Source organism: Convolutriloba macropyga, chromosome 6, assembly GCF_964194025.1.
Source record: "Convolutriloba macropyga chromosome 6, txConMacr16.3, whole genome shotgun sequence".
NCBI classification, from domain to species: domain Eukaryota; kingdom Metazoa; phylum Xenacoelomorpha; order Acoela; family Convolutidae; genus Convolutriloba; species Convolutriloba macropyga.
In genome coordinates this window covers 7230480-7254615 of record NC_134473.1, presented here as the reverse complement: position 1 = coordinate 7254615, position 24136 = coordinate 7230480, and the positions used below count along the sequence as shown (strand labels likewise).

At 32.4% G+C, this 24136-nt stretch overlaps 1 protein-coding gene across 1 annotated transcript; it reads right to left on the bottom strand.

Annotated features, from left to right (window-relative positions):
- Positions 1 to 629: 629 nt before the first annotated feature.
- On the bottom strand, positions 630 to 23808 carry LOC142340728 (uncharacterized). Its single transcript, XM_075391427.1, has 4 exons — positions 23600 to 23808; positions 22623 to 22701; positions 6375 to 6394; positions 630 to 872 (listed from the first exon to the last, which is right to left on the bottom strand). The coding sequence occupies exons 1-4, from the start codon at positions 23654 to 23656 to the stop codon at positions 654 to 656; spliced, it is 375 nt and encodes a 124-aa protein (XP_075247542.1). The 5' UTR covers positions 23657 to 23808; the 3' UTR covers positions 630 to 653.
- Positions 23809 to 24136: the final 328 nt, after the last annotated feature.

Genomic DNA, 24136 nt, shown 5'->3' with positions numbered 1-24136 from the left:
TAAAATTTTTTTGTTGTGTCATCCGTTTGATTTTTAAAAGAATTCTTTTAAAAATCAAACGAATGACACATCATATTTGAAGCCACAACTGTTTCCTTATACGGGCTTCAATCAGAAGACAGAACTTCATAGAAATATAAAAATAAAAATAAATGCCTCTCGTTTTTTAGAGAAAAAAACAGAAAAATCTACACAATTTTTGGTGTAAAAAGTTTCGGTGTGAAAATGGGGCTATAGGAAATAAACCCCAACGGAAAAAACCCAACCTTATTTCATATAGGATATAAACCCCAACGGAAAAAACCCAACCTCATTTCATACAGGAAATAAACCCCCACGGAAATAAACCCCCATTTTAAAATTGAATTCAAACGCGCTAAATGCGCAGCTCTTTAATTGTGAAGTGGGGTTTTATTTCCGTAGGTGTTATTTTTTGTGGCGGGGGAAGTGGGGGGGGGGGGGGGGGTGGGGGTATTCCCCATCTAAAATTCGGCGGTTTTCCGTGGTTGTTTTTCTGCAACTGGTGAAAAATATAAGTGCTGCAATGATGTTTTAGCAAAATTTTCTGGTCCTAAAAATAGTTGCGGGAGAGAGTGTGCGGGGGGGGGGGGGGGGGGGGGTGGGTTGGTGTAAATGAATCGGGTTGAAAAGATCTAGGACTTGTTTACTAACGTGATCATAACGACCTGTCGGCCGACAACTGAGCCTAGTAAGATGAGAAACACGACAAAGATAGCGAACCATATCGCCAATTGTTTCGAGTACCACCCGACGGAGCAAAGAGTGATTTCCTCACAGAAGAAAGTCACGCAGCAGATCTTCGGGGATTCAAAACAGCCACACAATTCCATATTCCAAGTCGAGTATAATGGCTATAAACAAAACACAAAAAATTACCACAGTGCTCGACTAATTTTTTAATACAGAAAATTGCTGCTGCTATTGATTGCTTTCACATTGATAGACATTTTTACCCCGAGAACAAAAGAAAGAAAAAAAACTGAGTGAAGCCATATAATGATTGCAGATTGCATTTTGAGTTTTTCTCTAGTCATTAGAAATATAGTGCTATATTCAGACTGTAGCGCAGCCATCATATACAATTAGAGATCAGTTGTACATTTGCATGAAGGAAAACTCAAGTCTTCAACGACTATTTGTGAATAATGGTGCTATCTAACAAAATAGAATCACATAGCAAGCACTAATTCCATCAAACGTTATAGTCACTATTTGTATCAGCAAAGATTAACTAAGTCAGAGGATTTTTTTACATGCGAAACTCTCAAAATTATTCAGAAAGATATCTAAAATGTTGGCCTCCGTTTAAAGCTTAAAAGGGAACCAAATGACTATATATAGCATTTGAATTTATAGCATTATATATAGCACTATATGTGAACTTTGTCAACTCCAACTATAAAGCATACTATTATTAATGTGTGTACAATCAAGTTCAATGAGTTTAAAAGGCTCATTTTAAAACAGTTTAAGTGAAAGAGAAAGTTTGATTTTGTAATGATGAGGTAAGGCTCCGGTTTTTACAGAGTTTTTCCATTCAAACCAATAGATTGTTCTTGTGGCTGAGAGCCTATGGAAGCGCCGAGAAGGGCTTCTGCTGGCTATGCTGGCATTGATAATTATTGGTTTTTTTAGTTAGCCTCGTGGTTGTTGAATAGTTCGTCGTTTTTCCATGCGTGGTAAAGTATCACAAAATTTTTGTATTTATAGTTGAAAAAACTTTTAATTAAGTTAAATAATTCAGGAAGTAGGCCGTGACAAGAAGATATAAATAGAAAGTGAAGGAAGTGAAAAAATAGGGCTTCGCTCGTGGTGGCGATTGAAATACTGAGAGCAGTTTGATCTTAGAATTATAGCACTGCCATACAGCTCGCTGTTCTAGTCGTTAAAAAATGTAATTATGTTTACGAAGTTAGGAAAAAGTACAGTTGCAACAGTTAATAACTGAAGTTAACGGAAAAACAGATTGGTAACAGTTAGAAAGATAAAGCTAAGTAAAGAAAGAAGAATAAAGAGCAGTAAAAAGTGCTATGATAACCTGATCCTTGAAACCCTGAACCAGACCGCACATAGCACTAAATTATGTCGTTAGTTGTGTAACTTTAAATTAACTGTGAGAAGGGTATCAGTGGAGTGAATGTGAAAAATAACAAAGTTGTCTCGGATGAAAAGGAAGCTAATCGATTAAGTTGAATTTTAAGAAAAATAATGATGTCGAAATTTGATCAAAATTGTGCTTAATCTGCTTGTTTTTCCGCATTGTTTTTACAGCTAAGTCTGGAATTTCCTAGGTGAGCGGCAGCCTCAACCGCAAAATTCGGACAGGACACGTTGTTTGTTTGGCTTTCGTCCGAAATAAACTAAGCACGAGGCTAGCAATAAGTCATTTGTTGAAAGCAAAGCTGTTTTACGATATAGGAACCGATAATTAGACGAAAAAAAACAAGAAGTCAAGCTATTAATCTGACTCTAACCATCTTCCACTGCTTTATTCGTTTCGTTCCGAAATCGTTAGGCGCTTGGCCAATGCAATCTGATTGTTTTGGATGTCGTCTCTATTGTATCGGCATTAGTACATATGGCAATCATGTCAGAATTAATTGCAAAGAACAAAAATACAAGTAGGCTGCTCTCGCTCAGTATCAAACAATCGCTTTGTGTGTCAATTATTGCATTAGCTTGTCATAGCTACTGAGCCATCCGTATTCTTTGGAGATCTCTGCGTGGCCACTTCTGATCTGCCCTACAGATGACGCAATTTGCTTTGATTACTGTTTTTCGGACACTGTCTCTTTTTCTGGAAGAGTTCAATTATTGGTTCGGTCTTGTTCTCTCTTGCGCGTTTTGGGCAATCACTTTTTCACATAATCTGATCTGAATATCCCTTGCTGCGGGTAATTTGGCCTCCTCATGGAGTATTTAGACACTGTACCACTGTGGATTTCTCATGCGAATTACTAATGCTCTACTTTGGGTAAGTTGTATGTTGGTGATTAATTGAATTAGGTTGGTCAATCCAGCAGCCGTTCGCACAGAGAAATAGAGGTCGAACCCATTATTTATACAGAGTCAGCGATCACCCGTCATCAATGTTGACATGACTAAGCCACCACTGTTGATAGATTTTGTGTTTGCTCTTGTCAAAAAACATAAACAGTGTTCGCTCCACTTTAAATGCGGGGTAATGGTTGATAAAATTTGATAGAGCTTGCCACTTTAATTCATCCACTATTAAACAATTTTCAGTTTTTTGCACCAATTGATCAATTTGTTTAGTGAATGATGAAGTTTCTCCTGAATTGCACAACAGGATCGCGACCTGTAGAAAAGGCTAAATCATCATCAAAATGAAAAACTTTTGCAGGTTAACTAGGAGTGCAGCTGACATAAACCACAAGGGGTATGGGTGCAATGACGCCACCTTGAGGTACTCCGTCTAGTTTTAAGATTTGCTATTTTTTGAGATAATGAATTTTACAAAGATACTTCTCTGAGAGAGAAAAAAATTAGCTCATTTTATAACAGTTTAATGCACAGGAGTTTTTGTAGCTTGTTTTGAAGTCTTAGTATCAACACTGCATCAAACCTTTATTTAGTTTGAGTTAGTTTGAGCAGGATATCATTTGTGCAGCAGTTCTTTACGCATATTGCATGTCAACGAAGAAACTATTGCTTTTACAGTGCGATATGACAATATTCTTTACGGCAGTTTCACAAGCTTTCGCAATGCAGTTAGTTAGACTGATTGGTCAGTAGTGTTCTGCATCTATTTTGTTTTTGTTCGGCTTTGGAAACATTTTGACGTGTGACTCATTTCATGTAGTTGGAACATAAGAATTTTATATAGAGCTCGTTATAAGGAGACATATCTACGCCTTTAGGTATTTAGATAAACTTTTCAGGATGTTGTCGCTGATTTTGTCTGGTCCTTGACTTGATCTACTTGTTTGGTTTGGAAATTCATCATAATAGTCTAATATTATCACACCTTAGTATTTCAGTTCATTTTTTTTCGTTTTTTTATATTTCTTATTTTCAATTATGTTGAAAGTTTTGCATTTTCATTGTCTTTTGTTGCACTGAATTGTTTATAAAACATTTCAACAGTTTGCTCAGTTTCTTTTGGTTTTGTTCAACCACCACATAATGTTCTAACAGCTCTCCAATTGTATTCGCTTCCCTTATTTTCAGCACTTGCAATCAAATTTGGCGCTTTGATTTTTTTTCCGTTTCAAAGATCTTTCTACTTCTCTTTGGAGGAAACTTATTTACTTTTTCAGTGTTTTGTATTGTTCTCCGTTGGTTCTGTTCAGCTCTTTTTTTCTTTTTCTCGCGGATAAGATAGTAATTTCATGTCCAAAAAGAAAAAAATTTTCTGTAAGATATATGACTTCTGTAGCGACAACCGAATGGTAGGTACATCTACTTGATTAAATTGATTCAACTCTTCTGCTTTGGTATAGATTGGGGATAGAGCAGTGAATTTTAAAATTCTTTTCAAACAAATTCGTTGAAATTTCTGAAGTCAATTTTTGCCTTCAAGTCAAATCTATTCTGAAATATTATTTTAAACGTTTTAATGATTGAGCTGTGGTCATTACTAAAGTCATCGGAAACAAAAAAATATGTCAGACAATCTGAAGACTGTTTGATCGGTGAAGTGCAGGTCAAGCATATTTCTACAGTCTGACTTAGCTGATTGATATGCGTTAAAACCATTCTTTAAAAATGTAAAAACTCCGTTTTTGATCATTTGAAGAGTTTTTCACCGTTTCCAATGTCAGATGTGCATTTCAGCTCCTAATATTGAGCGTAAAATCTCAAAACTCCGCGTATTGAGACGTTTTTCAATTCCATCTCAAAAACTTCTGACGGATTCAAATCGCGACCCGATGAGTTGTAAAGAGCTATAACCCAGAGATGACTTAAAACAGGTATTTCAAAGCATGCCTCAATTATTTTTAAAACTTTTCTTGGTTCTTTTCTATCAGATGATTTGGTTTATTTTCAATTTTCGTCGCTCCCTTTTTACTAAAGTCCTGGGGCCGTGTGAGTTAATCGCTATCGTTTTTGTAACTACGAAGAATGAGATTGTCATTGTGCCATCTCTTGACTTCATTCAGGCACACAATTCGAATACCTTTTTCCTTCAAAAATACCAGAAGTACTGGTATTTTGTTAGACAAGCCTTGGTAATTCCCTTGCATGATTTTAATTTTGTCCAACTTGGCTGCATTGATGGCTGTTTGTTGAAATTTGTTACGTCGAAACTTTCGTGAAATTGGCATTGACATTTTTGATGCTGACATGTACTTTTTGATCTTCTAAATTATCTCCAAAAATTCTGCTTTCACTAGATATGAAAGTATCGAGTATATTACTATAAGACCTTGTGTCGAAGTTTGGTCGGATTTTGAAAAGAGGAACATCCTTTATACACAGACGTGTGCGGTCCACCAAAAAGTGGCGCACTTGGTTATTTCCTTTGGTTCAGCGCATTGTTTTACTGGGTACTGGCCTGATCATCATAGGCTGCGCTACTGGTTATTACACTCATTAGCAGAGTGTCCAAATTGTTGACAATTGAAGCATTGTTTTAATTGTTTTACATGTGGCGGCTCTTTGCTTCGTCAATTCTAAATATAAAACCGGTGTAGCAGCTGTTGTATTTTTCCGCAGCCTAAGTGCACCTGTCTTTCTTCCGTTAGCCATGTTGAAAGAAAGGATGCTTCTCCGTTGTTCACCTTTACAAAAATTTAAGTTATTATTTTACAAAAGGCGACACAAATTTTTGATTGGTTAGTGGCGCTTCAGAATTGCAGAAGATGAAGGAGCGTATATGGTGAATACGTTATAAGAATAGTGAGCAAAAAAAATTGCACACAAAATGTATGTAAGGAACGTGCTGAAAGCGCTGAAATTAGCTTTTTCTGTGCTGAAATTTTATAGAAATTATGCTAAAATTTTATAGTTTTGAATTTGTGTGAGGAATGTGTTGAACAAGGTGCTGAACTTTTGGAAGAAAACTATGAAAATAAGCTTGCAATTTTCTGAAATTGTTGAATTTGTGCTTTTGGAAGCACTGATATTGTGTTAGAGGTATGCTGAAAATGTGACGGGCTTTTGAAAAAAAATTGTGACTAGTTGACAGTTACTCAAAATATTTTTTTTCAACAAATTGAGCTAGTAAAATTAAAAATGTAATACGTAATGTTGGCATATATTCAGCACAATTCTCACAAAACAATTCTACTTTTATCCGCTCGTATCTTGAACAGGGATTGGGCAATAGTCTTGAGGAAAATTTAGCAGTGAGTAATTTATCAGGCAGGGTAGTAGTATATTTTACTGACCTGTGGAGTGCGTTCAATGACTAAAACAAGTTATACTATGTAATAATACGCTTTATACAATATCAAACGTAAATTCAAAATAACACAATTTTTTAACGTTTCTTATTGATATGACCTGTAGAAAGCACAGCAGCTCACGCAGCACCCGATTTTCAACAGAATATAAAAATTTCCCAAGATAACGAGTGTCAAAAAAGATGATTGTGTAGATTAGTAAAAAAGTTTTCTTCTTTTATGTCCGTTGTGCGTATCACAACTTTTAGACGCTTGATTCAAGCCACTTCTGGTCAGACCATTCTTTAACCCATGCTGTGTATAGTTCGATCAAAACTATAGTAACTGGAATTGGATAGGGTTTCGTGGTAGACTGGTCAGTGTTTGCACAAAGGTCTTCTTAAAAACAAAATTCAGAACATAATCTGATCAGAAGTCGAACAAACTTTTGACCAGACACCATTTTTTGTTCAAAAGTTTCACAGCAGCCTATAAGCAGTGGTCGCATGACAAGGGTCACACGGAAGTATGATCGGATTATTAAGTCTGTGTTCATAAGTAGATTCAGAAGCGAAATTGAAGTCTTCACGAATTAAAGGTTGGTTATAGTTTAGTCAAATAACTTTGCCCTAACATTAGAAAGATATATCATCCAATGCAAATTTAAGTTCACTGCTATACGAATTTCATATTTTTGTCGAAATTCTCATATATTGAGTAAATTGAACATATATTAGAGAATGGCCAGGTTAGAGGAAGTGTGGATCGCACTTAAGTCCGACTAACAATTGAGACCCACTAAATTGTGACCAGATACGGCATTCGTCCGGAATTTACAGACGAGAGACGGCTACGGTCGCACAAAGATCGCCTAATTCTTGCGTCGCATGAGTGTCAGATCAGAGATTATTTTGGTCTGGATATTTTTGATCACAGGACAAATCTAGAATATGTGTGCGATCAGTGCATGGGTCCAGATTCTTAACTTCTGCTACAAATAGACCGAAAAACAGATAAGCAGAAACACACCGAATAGTAGTGAAGAAAACGGGGGCTCTAGCCACCGGTAAATTTGGTCTATTTCTCCATACGCTAACCGCATATGTCGAAATGGACCAAATTGTACTGCTAACTGGAGTCCTCGTTTACTCCACTACTCTATATTCCCTCAAAATCTATCATTTCCTGTCTCACTAGATACACAAGTTAAGCTGGTAAATTATTCATTAAAAAAATTTAAAAAATTTTATTTTTTACAAAATAAGAGCGAAATCCCTCTTTTAATAGTGAAACCACTCTTAAGAGCGAAATCGCCCCTATAGGAGTGATGCGCCACTACAAAATCACTATTGATCGCGCTTAAAGAGTGATTCCCCTCTTTTTACTTAATTTTTAAAATTATATAATTTTTTTAATAAAACTATACTTTCTTTTTACTTTTCTTTTTTTATGCCATTATTTATTTAAAATCATCAGTTTGGGTATTAATATATCTTTCATTTAAAATTCTACTAAATCCTCTAGGTAAATCTATATCTGGGTGTTGTTTCCTAACATGAGCCCTTATCGCATCATATCTCATAAAAGAAGGACAATATAGACATTTAATTTTAGCTGAAGTACAATTTCTACATGTATACTTACTCTCATCAAAATCAGATAGTGGTTTTAAAGAATTACACCTATTACATTTTCTAGTTAAAACTTTGCTTGTGTTAATTCCAGGATCAGGAACAGGACTAAGAATAGGATTGAGACCGGTATTAGAAATAGGATTTGGATTTTGGTTAGGATTTGAATTAGGATTAGGATTTGGAGTTACCAATTCTCGAATTAAAAGAACAATCTGTTTACATACAAATACCACTGAGTGACTTATCACCACATGCACATTTACTAATTTTATCTTCATGAAATATTTAATCATGAAAAGCTAAGTCAAAGGGAAGTCCACAATTATGTCTACACTCTAAACATCCTATAATCTTTTATATTCGGCCAAATTTTCAGTATAATCTTTATGTTCCCTGTCCAACATATTCAGCCAAAACTTCAATTAAATTTTTGGTATAACCTTTAGACAAGATACATTTAGCTAAATATTTCCTAACTAACATATTAAGACTGTTATATTAAAATCATTATCTAAAATCTCTTCATCGTTCAATGGTGTTTTATCTCTAACAAAATATATCATTTCGTATCTAAATTTTTTGATGTGATCAAGTTTATATCACATGTGTTAAATCCAGTAAAAAAAAGTCACTAGTCTCCGGATCTATCCAATCCCTATCATCCCTACATACTATAATTATATTTATATTAGCAAAGCAGGTTCCCTGATCTTGATCTTGATCTTGATCTTGGCCCTGGTAAAATTATAAATATTGTCTAACAAAATATGTTTTACCTGTACCAGTTCCACTATAAACTATAGTATGTAATAGTGACTTTCCATGTTCAAATCTCACTAGAATTCCATTTATAAATCCGACCAAGCTTTCCTCTATTTTTGTATATTTACTCGGTATTGCTTCATATGTTAAAAAACTGGCTATCACAATGACTATAAAAATCATAACTGCGCTACCCATCTCCAATTTTATACCTATAAAAATGCTTATCTTTTCTTTTGAAGAATTCAATAATAATTTTGGTATTGATAATAAAGCTATGAGTAAAATCAAAATATAGATATAGGTAGAGATATAAGTCAAACAACAATTGAGATAGTAATGAGAGATCAGACTCCAGAAACTATCTATGAAAACAACTCCACCATTATTGTAAATCCACATCCAATTGATTATACACATTGGGTTTTAGTTATAAGAAGAGAAGGTGGTCCTTTATATTGTTTGGATAGTTTTGGTGTTGATACTCTACCATTATTCTGAAAGAACATTTTAACCTAGGCTCTAATGATAGAATACATCAATATAATGAATCATATTGTGGGGCGTATTGTTTATATATGATCTATCTTATTGATAGAGGAATTGGAATGAAGAATGATTTGCATATTCTATTTAATCAATGTAATTATCCAGGAATATATGATGAGTGTATTTGTTTAGGATGTAATGTTAAGGATAATAAAGATGATGATAATGTTAATGTCAATGATAATTTCAATGTCAATGATAATGTCAATGCCAATGTTAATGTCAATGTCAATGATAATGTCGATGTCAATGAAAATTTTAATTTCAATGATAATGTTAATGATAATGATAATGTTAGTGATAATGATAATGATAATAATGATATTGTCTATCGGGGAAGTAGCTGTATTCAAAGAAGTAGTCCTAATCTACGAAGTAGTTATGTTCAGCAAAGCAGGTTCTCTGATCAGGGGGATATATCAATCCCAAGAAATAATTGAATCCAAACAAAACTTACTGCTATTAAAATAAATGAAGATCTAGAATCTTGATTAGATGATAAGAATATAATTACTGAAGCTACTCTCCGAGAAAACTTTAGATGTAAATTATCTGGGCCTAGTGAATGTGGTAAAACATTCTTATTAAAAAGATCAGTTAAGGCTAGAATATATTTTGAAAAGCTACACATCATTGGTCCTACTGGCTCTCAATATGAGGGTATAGAGAGAATTAATGATAAAGCAGATATTGAGTTTATTAAAGAAAAAAAAGATTTACCCTCTCTTGATAAATTACCTAAAGACTTACAGAAAATAACGATATTCGATGATGTTAGAGCTAAAGAACCCGTTATTAATGAATACTTTTGTAGAGGTAGACATAATAATAGTTATATGATATATCTTGATCAAAATCTATTCACAATACATAGACAGAATGTTAGAGAGAATTGTAATCAATTTGTTTTATTTGAACAAAGAGGTAAAGTCCTCACACCTATATATCAAGATTTCTTTAATAATGTTGCACTTCGTTATCATGATTTCGCTAATATATGTAAAAAGATATGGAAAGAGACGTATCATTTCGTTGTCATTGATTTATCTAAAAATAAAAATATTAATGGTAAACTAAGAATTAATTGGTATCGGAGAGTTTTGTAATTTAATTGTATTTATGAGTATGATTAAGTCACTGACTAAGTCTATGACTATTGACTAAGTCTATGACGAAGTTTATACATATATCTCTATCTATATCTATATCTATATCTATATCTATATCTATATATAACTAAAACTATATCTATGATTAAAACTATTATTATAGATGGAGATTGAATGAAATCAACGAAGCTGTTGTGTTAACACAGATCTACGAATCAGTTTCACTGATGGACCTTTGGACAGCTAAATACACTAGATCAACGAAGATGCTGCGTTAACACAGATGTAAAGTAAAACTCAGCACATCTCCGTTGAAATCAATTGGTCTTCCGCGGTCATCTTTAATATGAAATTCAATATAATCTTTTCTATCCTTTGTTACATTTTGAAATAAGATATTAGTTGGTATAATAGTTTTCAAGTAGCCCGGTGGTTCTGTTAGAGTAAAAGTATATAGTATATCCGTGTTACTACCATTATCTTTAACACCAGATATAACATTACAGTGAATGTTAATAGTACTAAAACCAATAATATCAATCTTTTGAGATGTAAATTTACCTTGTTCGTATACTATTTTTCTAAATCCTAGTAACAATGCTAATGGGTTATCTACATCAAAGCTAAGTGCTCCTCGTTTTATTTCCATTGTATTTTTATCAGGTTCTATAATAACGTTACCAATAGTTTCTTCTTTCATTAACTCTGCTATTTCTGATAACTCATATGCACCTGGTACAACAGCTAAAATATGGATCTCTGGCCATGCTTCGCCGTTACCTTCATATAAAAATTGATTATTCCTTCTATTCACATTAAATAATGAGTTATAAACCGATAATCTAATTAAACCTAATTTTGTTGTATTAAGTATAGGTCCACTAAATTCGAACTTTTCTGTTGATTTTATCAGTCTAAATATAATTGTGTGTTTTTCTACAGTTTTATTTAGAGCTTCATGTATCTTTTTTAGTTCCCATAGGATAAAGCTCTATTTTTTAACTCATAAAAATGGACTTTAATTTGAATACAATTTATGATTATAATAATGATGTACACAAAAGTAAGATTATAAAATATGAACCCAATAATCTAGCAACTATGAATACGGTTAACACTAATATTATTATCATTCTCAATAGAGAAGAAAATCATTTAAATTTACGTGATTCATATCTAGAGATAGAGTTTGTTGTATCAGATAATTCTGGTGGTGTATTTGCTAATAATGCTAATATCAGATTAGTTAAGTATGGTTTGATGGCATTATTTAGTTCTGTTAAACTTGAAACTAGTGGTGGTAGGACTATAGAATATAAAGATCATTGCCATCCTAATCCATTAATGTATAAGTTATTAACTAGTACTGTTGATGAATATGAGAGTGGTTTTGTTCGAATATTATAGAATATATGTATTTGATACTAGATACCAAAATGATCGTATAGGTCCACAACCAATACAACTTAATTTTAAATTTAGTACTGCAGTTGCAGATGTTATATGTCATCCATTATTATTAACTAGAAAGATTATTAGTTTGAATGATGATGGTAATAAGATGGTTGATATAATCTCGTAGATATTAACGGCCGCAGGCCTATTATATCTTAGTTATCGTTAATGTTATAGTCATTGTCATTGTCATCATTATAGTCAATGTTATAGTTCTAGCTCTAGTCAATACTACAGTCATTGTTATAAACTTAGTTTTAGTCATAGCTCTAAACTGTTTCATACTAGTCTTAACAAAGCCCTCAGCATAAATAATATCTAATTTCTTTTCATTCTCTAGAGACAAACCTTTTGCTTCCAGCTTAGTCTTCTGTTTGGATTTAGGCTTGGGCTTGGGTAGGGGTTTGGGTTTAGGTTTAACAACAAATGGCTTATACTTTTTAACTTCCACTTTTTTAATATATAGAAATATGAGTAATTTTAATAAGTTTAAAACTAATTCATTTTGTGTTGGTGGTAGACATCATAGTGGTGTTATTAATATTCAATGGGTTATTGCTTCAAAAGGTACTAAGGTGTTAAAGGGATCCTGTAATATGTGTAAAAAGAATAAGTCAATGACTGTCAGTGATGGAACTATAGAAGCCAAGGGATAGTCATAACTACCGGGGAACCTGCTTCAAAGATAGCAATAGCATTAACTTAACTTATCTATAAATATGAGGACTAATATTTTTAATACTAAATATAGTATTATCACTAAAAAATCATTAACTTCACTTTAAAAAAAACACCTAACTTATTTTTCTTGGTATTCTTATATTCTTCATATACCTTGACTAATTCAATATATTCATCATTATCTTTTTTACTGTCATTCACTCAATTAGTATATAGTTTAGTAACCTTGTCACTAAACCTTTTACTTAAAACATAGCTTTGCGAATACTTTATAATTTTATTTCTTATCATAGTTTTAATTGTTTTTGATAATGAATCACAAACAGTTGCTGTAGCAAAAGCTGTAGGAATAGAATAAGGCAAGCCTATACCCGTTTTTTGCAACTGATGTTGATGTTGCAGTTGTTGCTATTGATGATAATAGTATTTCTGTTATCTCAGTTATGTTAATATAATTTTTAAATCTATTTAACTTCTTATTATAGGCATTAGTTTCAGTTTCATAATAATTTCTAATATCTTTTATAATGTTAAAATTGTTATTAAATTTATTATTGGCTAGGATTTTATCCTTTAGGTATTGTTCTGAGAAGGAGGTGATATTAGGGTAAACTAAGGGTGCACAAAATTTAGTTTCTTCCTTTTTTGTATAGTAAAAAATTTTGCTGTAAAGATAGTCATAGTCATAGACATAATCTTAGTCAAAGCCATGGTCATAGTCATAACTATATATAGTAAAATAACTCTCAATCTCTTTCATAATATCTTCATGATTACAATCATAATGCATCTCAAGTATTGCTTGTTTTTTGTTGTCAACTAGCTTACTTTCTAATAATATAGCTAAAATATATTGTACTATTGTCTTTTTATTCTTTATAAGAGCTTCATCAGAAGCAGAGTTAATCTTTTTATTAACTTCCTTAAATTCCCATAGACCAGTAGTGAACATATCATCTAGGTGTATGTTAGTAATATTCTGATTAAACTTATTATTAAAAAATTCTTGTTTTAATTGATTATACTTAGAGATGGTATCACAAGCAACTTTATTACCAATGTTAATAATATTTGCAACTTCATTTGCTGATTTAATAAACCCATTAATTAATTCTTAATAATTTGTATTTTGTTTAGTTGTAGGGTTTTTGTTGTATCTTTATCGAGGTGACCCTTTCTTAGTTCAGATATATTTTTACTTAAAATATCGATTTTATTATTAGATGATAATAAGTTGCTATCACAATACTATCCATTAACAACATCTTTTCATCTATGGGAGGGTTTAGATTTGTAATTTTCTAGGTATCTTCCATGTCAATATTATCATTATCTTCTAGGAATAACCCGCGAGCCTTACTTAGTGTTAAGTAGTTTGTTGATGTTGATCTGAGAAGCAGGTCCATGATTGATGCATAGCCTGGTTGAATCTATTTCCTGTCATCTCTGTATTTTTTAATATCTTCTATTTTATATGTTGGTGGTTGTGTTCTCAAACTTCATTAAATTTAACTAATTCTCTATTCCAATTAGAAGTGTATCCTTTCGAGAAAATGTTACGTTTGTCAGCATTCCTGACATAATCACCGACTTTAAGTTTTGGTTGAAGATTCTTAAAATTGAATGAGTATCTAATTTTATCAGGATATATTGAGGCATCAACGGGCGTTATTTTAATAGTAGAGTGAATATTATTGTCATAGGTTATTAAAATATAATATATCATTTAAAATAACTACCCAATTACCATCAACGTTGATGAATATTGGTTTATAAATTATGTGTAATAATGTTCTATTTAATCACTCTAGAAACACAGCCTTTAAATCACTATAAGTAGAAAATGTTTCAATCTGCGAAGCAGTTTCACTGATCCGGGACCAGCTTCGGCAATTTCATTTTCTTTAAGTAAAGATTTAAAAGTTTTATTGTAAAACTCACTACCTCTATCTACCCATAAATTTTCCGGTTTTCTACCCTCTGATAAAATTGATTTAAAACCATTAGTTATAGATAAACCAGATTTTTTCTTCAACGGAATATCCAATTCATATTTTGTGAAAAAAACTATAACAGTTAATATAGCTTACAATTAAATTTGTATTTTTTAGAGATGACTTATCAATTAAATCAACCAACCATGTTACATCTTTATATAATGTTATTGTTCTTTCTCTTCTAAACCTTGTTATTTGGCGACTGAATACTTCTTCAGCTAGGAGTTGTTGTTTAGCTTTAGTTGTGTCTTGTTGTTGTTGTTGTTGTTTTTCCATTTTTTTATGGATGTAGTCATGGTTTCAACTATCTGCTTTGTAGGAACTTTGCTGACTTACCATAATTAAAAACAAAATTATCTAGTTGTTCTTGATTAACAATATTCATAGATAATAGTTGTTTAGATATATCTAGCATTTCATCAAATAATCCATCGTGCCCAGCTTTTGTTTCTAGTATAAGTATAATCTTTCTATTAAGTTGTTGAAGTCGGCATTGCTATGACCATTAGCTTCAACTTCTTCACCACTTTGTAAGTAGTTTTTTCACTACTAGAATCAACTGTGTGGTGGCGTGGGTTAATTCATGGTAAGTTAAGACTAGTTTCTATTCTTCTAATAAGTTTCACTCTATTACTTTAAATATCTCCTCTTTTTCTGTTGTAGTCGATATCACTTAGAGACAATCTTATTTTATTTTCTTCGCCTCTTATATCTTGTTGGGTTACATCTTTAATAGTAACAAACATAGTGAGACCCCTAGAAAAATCATAGACTCCACTTTTTATTATTATACAATTAGGTGCTAGGGATACATCTACACCATTTATTTTAAATTTGTTTGAACTTGGACCAATTGATTATAATTCTAATTTTTTATTTATTTGTTTAACCATTAGCAGTAAAATGTCAACCATATCAGTGTCTGCAGTAAATGTTTTACCTCTATCATCTTTTAATGTTACAGCTGGAATAGGTGGGTGAGATAAAAGAGCAGCTCGATCCTCAAGAAAACAGCTTTCTGGTTGGGAGTCTAAAGCTTTTAAAACATTGGTGTTATCCTCGAGTGCTTCAAGTGTTTGGTTTTGAAGAGCTTGCATTGTTTCACTAATGGCTAGTAATGCTTCACTGTTTTTATTCAAGGTTTTAGTTACTGGATCAAATAACTCTTCTATCTCACCATAATATTCCTGTTGTCTTAATTTATCTTCTAATCTATTCTTTCTGTTTTCTTTTTCTAGTTTATTTAATTCTATTAATGATTCAAGCTTAGTCATTTTTAATAGTTATAAAAATTCTAATTCGCGAAGCGAAGAAAACAGCTTTTTGGTGGGGAGTCTAAAGCTTTTAAAACATTGGTGTTATCCTCGAGTGCTGCTAATGTTTGGTTTTGAAGAGCTTGCATGGTTTCACTAATGGCTAGTAATGCTTCACTGTTTTTATTCAAAGTTTTAGTTACTGGATCAAATAACTCTTCTATCTCACCATAATATTCCTGTTGTCTTAATTTATCTTCTAATCTATTCTTTCTGTTTTCTTTTTCTAGTTTATTTAATTCTATTAATGATTCAAGCTTAGTCATTTTTTATAGTTATAAAAATTCTAATTCGCGAAGCGGTTACACCAATCAGCGGAGCTCGTTCGCAGATCAATAAAAAGAGTAATAGCAGCATGGATTAGTTCTTGCTCATCATTAATAGTTAGCTCTTTAATATTATTCATTACTAGATCTTTGACATCGATTAGGTTTAGTTTTATTAATAACTCTAAAGGAGCATTATTAATTTTATTTATTGAATCTCTTTTGAATAGATATAGATTTTCATCATTAGTTTAGCTTTCATTATTTTTTACATAAAATCTCTTATCATCAAATGTGTTTAGACTAATCTTACTTGTTTTTTGTTGTTGTCATGTTATCACCCACTTTTTGCACTTTCATCTACAGTTATCTGGGTGTTATACATTAGTACATTATAATACTCTTCATGTTTAGCATTGTTACAATTCTTTATTCCTTTCTCTTTAGGTTTATTTGGGTAATCTTTAAATCTATATGTCTTTGGTGACAGGGCTATAAATTCTTCTATTATTCTACATCACAATTCATGTTTGCATTTACCAGGAACTTTTTTTTATTAGTTTTGATTAGTGCTTCTATATTGGACAGATCCATGTGTTCATTGTCAACATTACCCTCGCTAAAGCTTTATACAAAAATATCAGTATCCATATAATGGAGTTGTAGATCTTTGAGAGATGGTTGAGGAATATTATAGAATACATCAGACATGTGTAATTTAATTAATTCTAATATAGTAACACCTAAAAAAACGGGTAACTCAAATTATATTTTTTTCTTTGTATGTTCAATTTGGCTATAATCCTTATATCTAAAGACATTCTTAAATGTTGGTTTACTTATACTTTTCATTATTATTTCTTCATCGTGTAAGAAGTTACTTTGATGGAAGTGTAGAGGATTCTTGCATATTCATCCATATAGTGAGTTGTTCTTTCATTTCCTTACATTCTTTTCCGCTTCAGTTTTAGCTGTTGCTCTTTTATTAGTATTGTTTTGAATATAGTCTCTACATATGTAATCTTGTTTAAATTTAATTAATCTATGAATTTTAGTTACTTTTACAACCATATCTTAATATAGAACTTTAAGATCCTATAATGAACCATGTATTCTGTTTTTTTTTTGTTTTGATCTAAGATTAATTTCTCTGTTCTCGCTCTACCTTTCTCTCTTTCTCTATGGCCTAACTCATTTTTATTTATCTTTCTTTTATTGGGCATTAATGCTAGTTTCTCTGTTCTATTTTTACAACTATTAGTATAATTAATATCACAAACTATACAGTAACATTGATCACTATCATCTGAAGTATTTAATATAATATCTAGAGATGTGTTATAGTACTCGAAATCCTTATAAGGTAAATTTTGCATCATTGCATAGCCGTATAGGTTGTTCGAGTCCATGTACCAGATGGATCTATTGCTATTACTATTACTATTGTTACTACTATAGCTATTGTTAATACTATTAACATATCTATCACCCATTATACCACAAATTCCACCTCTCTTTGCTTCATCGAAATCATCTAGCATTTGTTTATCTTGTAATGTATCTAAAGTAGCACCACTTGACATTAACCAATAATCAAAACTATAAACTGGGAGACTTAGATAGTGTAGAGGGTTGAGACCGAAGTCTTTCATACTTAATTTAACATATTCATTCATGGAGTAGTCTAATATTTTCACATCATTCTGTAAATATTCTGTAGTTAGATCTTTACCAGTTTTATGACTGTTGTTTTTTTTAAGATATTGACTTCTTGTGTTGGTAATTTATTAGATAGTGAGGATTTGAAGTCTTCTATATTTAGATTACCTATAACATCTTGGTACTTACCCAAACCAAAGTATTCATATGAATATAATGTTTTAGTTTTACACCCATATATCGTTGCCATTTGATCTAGAGGCGTAGCTAAAAAGTTATATCTATCTAAGAATTAGGACAACCAAAACTGAACATCCTAGACTTACCAGCAGCTAGTGGTATGTTATCTACTTTTGTTTTTATCATTATATTGTTAAAAGAGTTCACTATAGAGTAGATTGAAATCATAATCAGAGCCATTTAGGAATACAACGGAAATGAAGTTTTGTTGTTTGTACCTCAGGTTGCACATTTTACATGCTGATCCTCTATGTTTACCAGTTTCATAACAGTGATCTCTTACTTTTTTAATACATGTTTCACCACATATATGACAAGTGTTTGTTGCTTTATGATATAATTTTTTTCTGTAAATATCATCTTTTCGATGTACTTGAAATTATTCTCTGTTTCTATTTCTAACAAATCGCTAGCAAATCTTTTGATACAATCAAGACCGAAGTAGTATTTGAAATTACTTTGTCAGATGTAACCCACACTTACTGGTAGGTGTTTTTCTATTACATATTTATTACCGCCAGTTGTGACATCGACAACACAACATTCCATATCAGCAGTTATAATATTTTTTAAATTCTGGCGTTTATGTTCATTTATAAAGGTAATCTGTTTTTTCTTAGGACAAATAATCTCTGGTTTGAAAGAGTGGCTGCATTCGTGTTTGTTATATTTAAATTGAGAGTTAAACCAATATTTACCTCTATTGCAAAAATAGAATTTGTGTTGGCTCCTATTCGCTTTTTCTATCTGGGTTTCTATTGTTTTAATTAGAGCACAATGTTCTGTTGGCCCATTCCCCCAAACAAATATTCTGACATCTTTGCTATCTTTATCAGAACCATGGACTGGTTTAAACAATTCTACTTTGCACCCACCACAAGGTGTGTATGCCCAAATATTAATATTGTACAGATTTTGTATTCTTATTATATAAGCAAAATCATCTTCATCTTGTTGTCGTGCTTCAATTAGATTTTTTAGATATTTACTCTCATGTTTTGCATGGTCCATAGCAGGATGTAGCCAAGCAGTAATATTTAGTTGTAAGCAGTTGTATTTATTACTATGTATATTTAAAATTGAGTTTTTGAGATCGGGAGGTAAATCTATATAACTACCAATACTTGCTTTAGTTGGTTCAATATTTATCTGAGTACTTCTTAATCCGAGAAACTCAAAGTCATAGCCATAACCTTCATATATTTCTTTTTCGAAATCTAACCATTGTTTGAAGTCACCGTAATCATATACAGCCTTATTAATAACATAGTCAGTATTGAAGAATATTTTAACTCCTTCTTTGGTTCTCTTCCTGTACTCACACTCAGCCGTGATCTTATATTTAAAACTCTCAACTTTTCTGAACTGATAACAGTTTTTACATTATTCTAAAGAGTTATTATTAGCTTCATCTATATCTTCAATGTAATTTCCAGCTTTATCAATAATATGAAATTCTTTCATTTTCTGACTGGAGTTTATATCAAAGTCTTGTGTGTTTTCTAGATATTTACGATTATGACTATATGAAGGAGTAGTTGAAGCTATTTTATTTTGCAATTCTTCATGACATTCTTTACCTTCATACTTAATTCTGCTGTAGATACTATCATCCGTTTTAGTTATATCTTCGATACTGAGTTTATTTTTAATAATATCTTTAGTTTCAGTTTCAGTCTTAGTAGACGGTTTGGCATAGATAAAGTCTCCATCCGAATCGAAAATTTGCTCTATTGTTTCATCCTCATCTTCATCAAATTCAAGCATATTCTCTAACAGTTCTTTATGTTTAGAATCGTTTGATTGATGCATCTATAAACCCTTCTTTGTTTCAAAAGATAAATTACAGGCTTTGCAGAAGTTCACACTTGAGAATTTGCTGTTTGTTGAGTAAAACATGGTGTATTTTATGAGAGAAATTTCTGGAAAAAAGTTTCAAAAGTGAAAATTGAAGTGTGATAATTGTAAAAATAGGCCTTGGAAAGAATGTTGTAATGATTGAAATCAGTTAGAGTTTTATAATTACATATGCAAGGACATAGTTAATGTAAAAAATTGTATTAAACATTTGGTTGACCATTATGATAATCCAGATCAAAATCTAGCGTGTAATATGTGTAAAGTCTATAAACATATTTCTTTCATTAGTTTTAGAAATGGAAGATGCAGATTGTGCATCTATCTTAATAGAAATAGATTCACCCATACTAGAAATCAGTTCAGAGAGGATGTTTATATATATATATATATATATATATATATATATATATATAGTTTTTATATATATATATATATATATATATATATATATAGCATGTTTATTTATATATATATATATATATATATATATATATATATATAGTATCTAGGATATATCCACTGAAGACAGTGGGAATAGAATCTGAACTATCCGTCCGATAACGGTTAATTACCAGCTTAGCTCGACACTACTGGATTGCATTAAGTGAGACAGGAAATGAAAGATTTTGAGGGAATATAAAGTATTGGAGAAAACGGGGACTCCAGTTAGCAGTACATTTTGTTCCGATTCGACATATGCGGTTAGCGTATGGAGAAACGAACCAAATTTACTCGTGGCTGGAGTCCCCGTTTTTTCCACTACTCCGAATTACAAAAACACACGCTCACATATGTACACGCTTAGAAACACAAATTGAAATCCGGGTCGAGGTTTTTGGCTAAATTTTTGTAAGAAATGCGGTGAATACGGTGAATTTTTGTAAGAAATGCGGTGATTGCGGTGAAAGCGGTGAAAAAAATAATTCACCGCATTTCACCGCATTTCCGATAAAAATTCACTGCAAAATTCACCGCGTTTCTTACAACAATTCACCGCATCGACTTTTGTGGCAAATTAACGTAAGAAATGTGGTGAAAGCGGTGATTGCGGTGAAAAAAAATGATTCACCGCATTTCACCGCGTTTCTCCCAAAACTTCCCTGCGAAATTCACCGCATTTCTCACAAAAATTCACCGCATTTGCTTTCCAACGTTTACTCAATCTGATTTAAATTCACAAGAAAGAACAAAGAAGTGAACGTTGGCGCAGTGGAATAAGGAGTTGAAGGCATGCAGGAGGTCACAGGTTCGAACACGTGTAGGTCAGATTCTTTTTTGTGCGAATACTGAGAACGTGGTGAAAATAAAAAATTCAACGCGATTCACCGCAAAAAAATGTAAGAAAAACGCGGTGAAATTTTTTTCACCGCATGTCACCGCGAACCGGGAAATCAACAACCGGAAATATACACGCACACACAGAAGTAGTTAAAGCTGTTTGTAATTTATTGAAACTATAGAAGTTTTCCAAAAAAAAATTGTCAAATTCAAAAAATGGAGAAACCTTAAGCACTTAGATTGAGCTAATTTCTCCCAAAATTATACCTAAGATTGCCAGAAACCCAAAACGATAACTTGTGCAAAAGAATATGTCCATTTGAATACAGTTTTTTTGGTTAACTTCGTTTTTTATATAAATTTGTTAAATAGTTGTGAGCGACAATATAATTTACATAACCAGTTGCCTTTTACGAACTGACATTATACCTTTAAAAAATGACACTAAGATCTTTTTTGTTGGACGAGAATTTCCATTTTCCTCATTCAGTTCATGTACTCTCTGATCATTCGGTCTAAAGGCAGATACATTCTGCACAAAAAAAATCAAGGAATACAATGATGAACAAAAATTACAACTGTGATACTGCTCTCAAGTTTGATGGTTTTTGGAAAGTTTTCAAGGGACCACCCAGTAACCGTTCTTCAGCAAAACAGTTTTCGAGGACAAAAATTAATTGGACGAAATCAGTCAAATTGGAGTTGTGAAATGTACAATTGTTCTCGCCCAATGAAATGATATCTCAAGTTTTGACTGGACATAACCAACAGTGTTATTTCGGAAACAGTTGAACTCTCTTTTGAAAATAAGAGCCTTAAACTGTAGATACTATCAATATCCAGTAAATTGGTCCTGTTTTTGGAATTAATTAACAAAGTGATTCCCGTATCGCGGCTACCAAGTCAATTTAATTAATAATTAATTAGTAATGAAAAAAATGGTGCTTTTACAGAACAGAGACTTTACACCAACCATTTTTGGAGTTTGCTTTACAATAACCAGTTATTGGCGCTTTTCTTGTCTGGGAACTAGAAAATATTTTGTTTTATAACTAACTTGAAAAACAAACCACAAAATTAAGAAAAGTTGTTATTTTTACCTTTTAAATACTTCAATTTGATACCGCTTTCAAAACAAAAACTGCTAATATCCAAGATTTTTAAATAAAATTCCAATTCAGTTCCTTGTTTATTAAAATAATTTCCAATCCCTAATCGAATGTTTTTTGACCAAAAGAAAAACGTCTTTATGTGTCATTTCTGATCACCATTGACACAAAGCGAATACTTTTGCTGGCGGCTCTGTCGTATATTGTTAAATTTTGATAGTTTGTTAAGAATATAAAATAGCTAGTAAAGCTCTTCGGAAGCGCTTATTATGTCTGGATAAGCTATCAGATTAAACGCTTTGAATTTTTTTGCATAGGTTCGGAACTGAAAAAGATACTTACATGCGGATGAAGGTGTGTTGTTTGCTTGAATACGGGCCACATGGTTTGTCGGTCGACTTGTATGTTCATAGACGACCGACTAAAACAATTTATCCTGTGCTTGTTTTTAAAAAATGACAAGAAAAAAGTCCCTAAAACACCGGAATTCCAGTCGCGTATAAGCATTTGGTTGCCATTCGAGGTAAATTTTCTGTTGCTGTTACTTGTTGGAGCCAGAATAGAGCGTGGAGTTGGAAAAAATATCGTTTCATGCTATTCCTGGAAAGCCCAAAGGAAAATACCGAAAACTAGCGGGATCGACCAGGCATGAAATCCCCAGCTCTCCGGCCAGAAAATTCACGGAAATCGGCCGCTTCGTTTAATCAAGTTTGCAAGAACTTAATAAACCAAATTAGGGCCTTTTTAAGAATTGAGGCACATTTCATACAATCACAACAATCGAGACCAAAATATCCAGTACTTCACGGTGTAGGGCATTTTTGGTCGAACAATTCCAGACCAACAGCACCACTTTTAATCGAGACAGCTCATATATATCTGGATTTTGAAGAGCCTAGCCTGTAGTTACCTATTTTGTGCATCTGATTCCGAGGTGAATATCTTCGAATGTTACGCAGTAATAGACATTGTCCCCATTTTTGGATAGAACTTACGTGGTCAAAACTAATTGTTTTCTACATAATGCAGTCAAGGGCTTGTTGTTTTACGTCTGTGGTAAACAGGAAATGTCCGCTAGGAAAGCCAAATAAGTCTAAAAACTGTTCCAACTTAAAAATTTATGCAACGAACAAAGAGAATTTCAACTATTTCAAGTTAGATTTTTTTAAAATAAGGTTAGTTGCTTAAAAAATTATTGTTTTCACTTTTAGACTTTAAATATTTCAGAAGCTTGAGGAGGGGGAGGTTGGGGGGGGGGGGAGGTTGGGGGAAGGTTGGGGGGTATATTCTCTTTTGTCTCAAAAACTATAGAAACTCACCCTTTGGATATATGATTCTGGCATATTTTTAGGCACAGCAGAAGAGCTACGCTCCATCAGATGTTTCCCATCATCATGGATAAAATCACGGATTTGTTATTTGCTTTCGATTGCCAAATTAGAGTGGAATGTGTGGGATGTCTTTTTCTCTATTATGGCGACAGTTTGTTTAATGCTTTTTTTATTGTTTCTCGTTTCTCCTTCTCGATTTTAACAACGATAAGTGACGCAAAATGTCGACATATACATTTATATATAAATTCACATTTTAAAGCTCCTGAATTTGACACGTTTTAGTTCGAATGTCGACATCTTAAAAATAATCACATGAGGAAACCGAATACTATGTCACCAGAGGAATTATTTTGTTCCGTTTTTTTTTCCTGCTATTGAAGAACATGTTAGGGAAAATGGCCCAGACATTGGAAAAACTGACCGAGTGTGGGAAGCTGTGAAAATCAGACCCATGGTTCCAACCTAATTCTTGAAAAAGTTCTTTTTTGACCGCAAATTTGAACCACTAAAAGACTGCTATTG

Excerpts from the sequence above, each read along its gene's own strand:
- LOC142340728 (XM_075391427.1), bottom strand. The coding sequence starts at position 23,656 with ATGGAGCGTAGCTCTTCTGCTGTGCCTAAAAATATGCCAGAATCATAT. Across the intron at positions 22,702-23,599 it reads CAGAATCATATATCCAAAGG|TCGGTCGTCTATGAACATAC; the intron begins GTGAGTTTCTAT and ends AAATTGTTTTAG. Across the intron at positions 6,395-22,622 it reads CAACACACCTTCATCCGCAT|TCATTGAACGCACTCCACAG; the intron begins GTAAGTATCTTT and ends AACTTGTTTTAG.